Below are 2,064 nucleotides of genomic sequence, written 5' to 3'. Positions count from 1 at the left end.
CATCATTCCTGCCTGTTCACATTAACTTACTAGGAAAAAGGAGAACTCAACATGTGTCTCACTTTCCCTTGTTGACAAAACCCTTTCATACAGCAACAGCAGAAATGTTTACATGTGTGTAAAAATAATAACAATTGTCAGATGACCCCAGGTAGCACTATAAAAAATACTCTCACTCCTAGCTACAGAGGAAATTTTCATTTTATGATTATCTATCACTAAATTTGCAGTTCTTAGGAAAATGCATCCCTAACTACTGCGGATGAAAGAAAGAGAGAAAAAGAGAGAAAAAGAGAGAAAAAGAGAGAAAAAGAGAGAAAAAGAGAGAAAAAGAGAGAAAAAGAGAGAAAAAGAGAGAGAGAGAGAAAAAGAGAGAGAGAAAAAGAGAGAGAGAGAGAGAAAAAGAGAGAGAGAAGAAGAGAGAGAGAAAAAGAGAGAAAAAGAGAGAAAAAGAGAGAAAAAGAGAGAAAAAGAGAGAAAAAGAGAGAAAAAGAGAGAAAAAGAGAGAAAAAGAGAGAAAAAGAGAACTGCATTTTCTTGATTTATTTCAGTTACAAGAAGTCCGTCTATCAAAAAGAGAGCAAGCAGGGGCACAACTCCTATCTTTATATAGCTGGGACAATCCTAGCCAAAGGAGCTTTTTGATTTGTTTTCGGATCTTGTTCTCTTCCCTCCCGTGAGCAAATTAGCTGCTGTAGAGAACAGACTGCTGCTACAGAAGCGCCGCGGACGTACGCGTCCCCCGCCCCCCTCTACTGCTAGTCTCAAAGCGAGCATCAGACTCCCGAAAGAGTTTCGAATCATTAACTCAGACTATAAGATACCACTAACACGACTACGCGTATCAAACTACTTATTAAATTAACTCCCACAAACAGCGACAACAAAAATCAGCAACATTAAATGCACAGATCTTACGTATGTTGCAGGGCAGAAACAGGATCCCCTTCAGAAGGATGTAAACCCAAAGGACACAAAGATCATGTATTAAAAGATACTTGATGCTGCAGCCTTTGAAATCTCACCTCTTCCTTCACATTTGGGTGATAAAAAACATTACGAACTAAGAGAAATGAAGGGAAGTTAAGAAAAAGAAAATTTAAAATGGATACGAGAAAAATAGTAATCTTGAGATGTATTAATATTTTGCACTTCAACAGCACCTTCAAATTACCTACAAATTGGTAGTCTCCAGACACTTACGTGAGGTAGGCAATTATTTCAATACCCATTTCACAGAAGAGTCATCTGAGGGAGAGACTAACTGATTTGCCCAAGGACACACACACACACCAAGCCTGGGACAGAGCTCGGAATGTTACCCAGAAGCCAGCTGCCTCCCAGTTCTACCACTTAATTACTTTTAAACCCTTTCAAGAGACTGCAGGATAGCGTCCCAACGGAATCGATGGAAGCCTCATTTCTCCAGACATTTTAAACCAGAACAGTCAAACTATCCTAAGTACAAACTGCTCTTTTTTTCCCCAGGGGATAGGAAAGGCAACTTCCTAGGTGTCCATTTGTGTCTACGGTCCTTGTCAGTACTCCCTTACCTGGAGAAGCCTTTTCCGCAGCTCTGGCAGATGTAGGGCTTTCCCACAGAGCCGTCGTGAGACCGAACGTGATAGGACATCCTGTCCTTCCGCTTGAACCGCAAGCCGCACACCGGGCATGAGTACGGCTTCTCGCCGGAGTGCGACAGCTTGTGCCGATTCAGGTGGTACACGTCCCGAAAAATCTTCCCACAGATCTCACAGGCCACCTGCTTCCTCGTCCTGCTTCTTTTTCGGGGTGCGTCGGGGTCGTCCTGGCCAGGGACGCCATTTTCACCCAGTCTTGGGGGCGGGATGTCTATGTAGCCCAGCTGCAAGCTCGTCACCCCATGCTGAGCCTCGTGCTGACGAAGGCGATTAGCATCCGTGAATACTTTCCCGCAGAGGCCGCAAGGCAGGATACCTGCCTCTCGCAGGCCCCCCGGGGCACCAAACATCATGGAGTCCAAGAGGTTGGCCTTACGAGGACGGCCTCTGCCCCTCTTGGTGCTTAAAGTGGGGGCGCTAGCAG

General features: G+C 44.7%; 1 protein-coding gene across 1 annotated transcript in view; it reads right to left on the bottom strand.

Moving 5' to 3' along the window:
• Window positions 1-2,059, bottom strand: part of PATZ1 (POZ (BTB) and AT hook containing zinc finger 1) — a gene marked incomplete at its 5' end in the record, with an annotated part of 17,180 nt that extends 15,121 nt beyond the window's left edge. The window contains one exon of the mRNA XM_008935043.1: window positions 1,554-2,059. Within this exon, the coding sequence (XP_008933291.1) occupies window positions 1,554-2,059 (506 nt within the window). The remainder of the gene's footprint in view (window positions 1-1,553) is intronic.
• Between the last annotated feature and the right edge of the window lie 5 nt (window positions 2,060-2,064).

Source organism: Merops nubicus, unplaced genomic scaffold, assembly GCF_000691845.1.
Source record: "Merops nubicus isolate BGI_N331 unplaced genomic scaffold, ASM69184v1 scaffold29532, whole genome shotgun sequence".
Lineage (NCBI taxonomy): Eukaryota > Metazoa > Chordata > Aves > Coraciiformes > Meropidae > Merops > Merops nubicus.
This window is presented reverse-complemented; position numbering and strand designations above follow the sequence as displayed.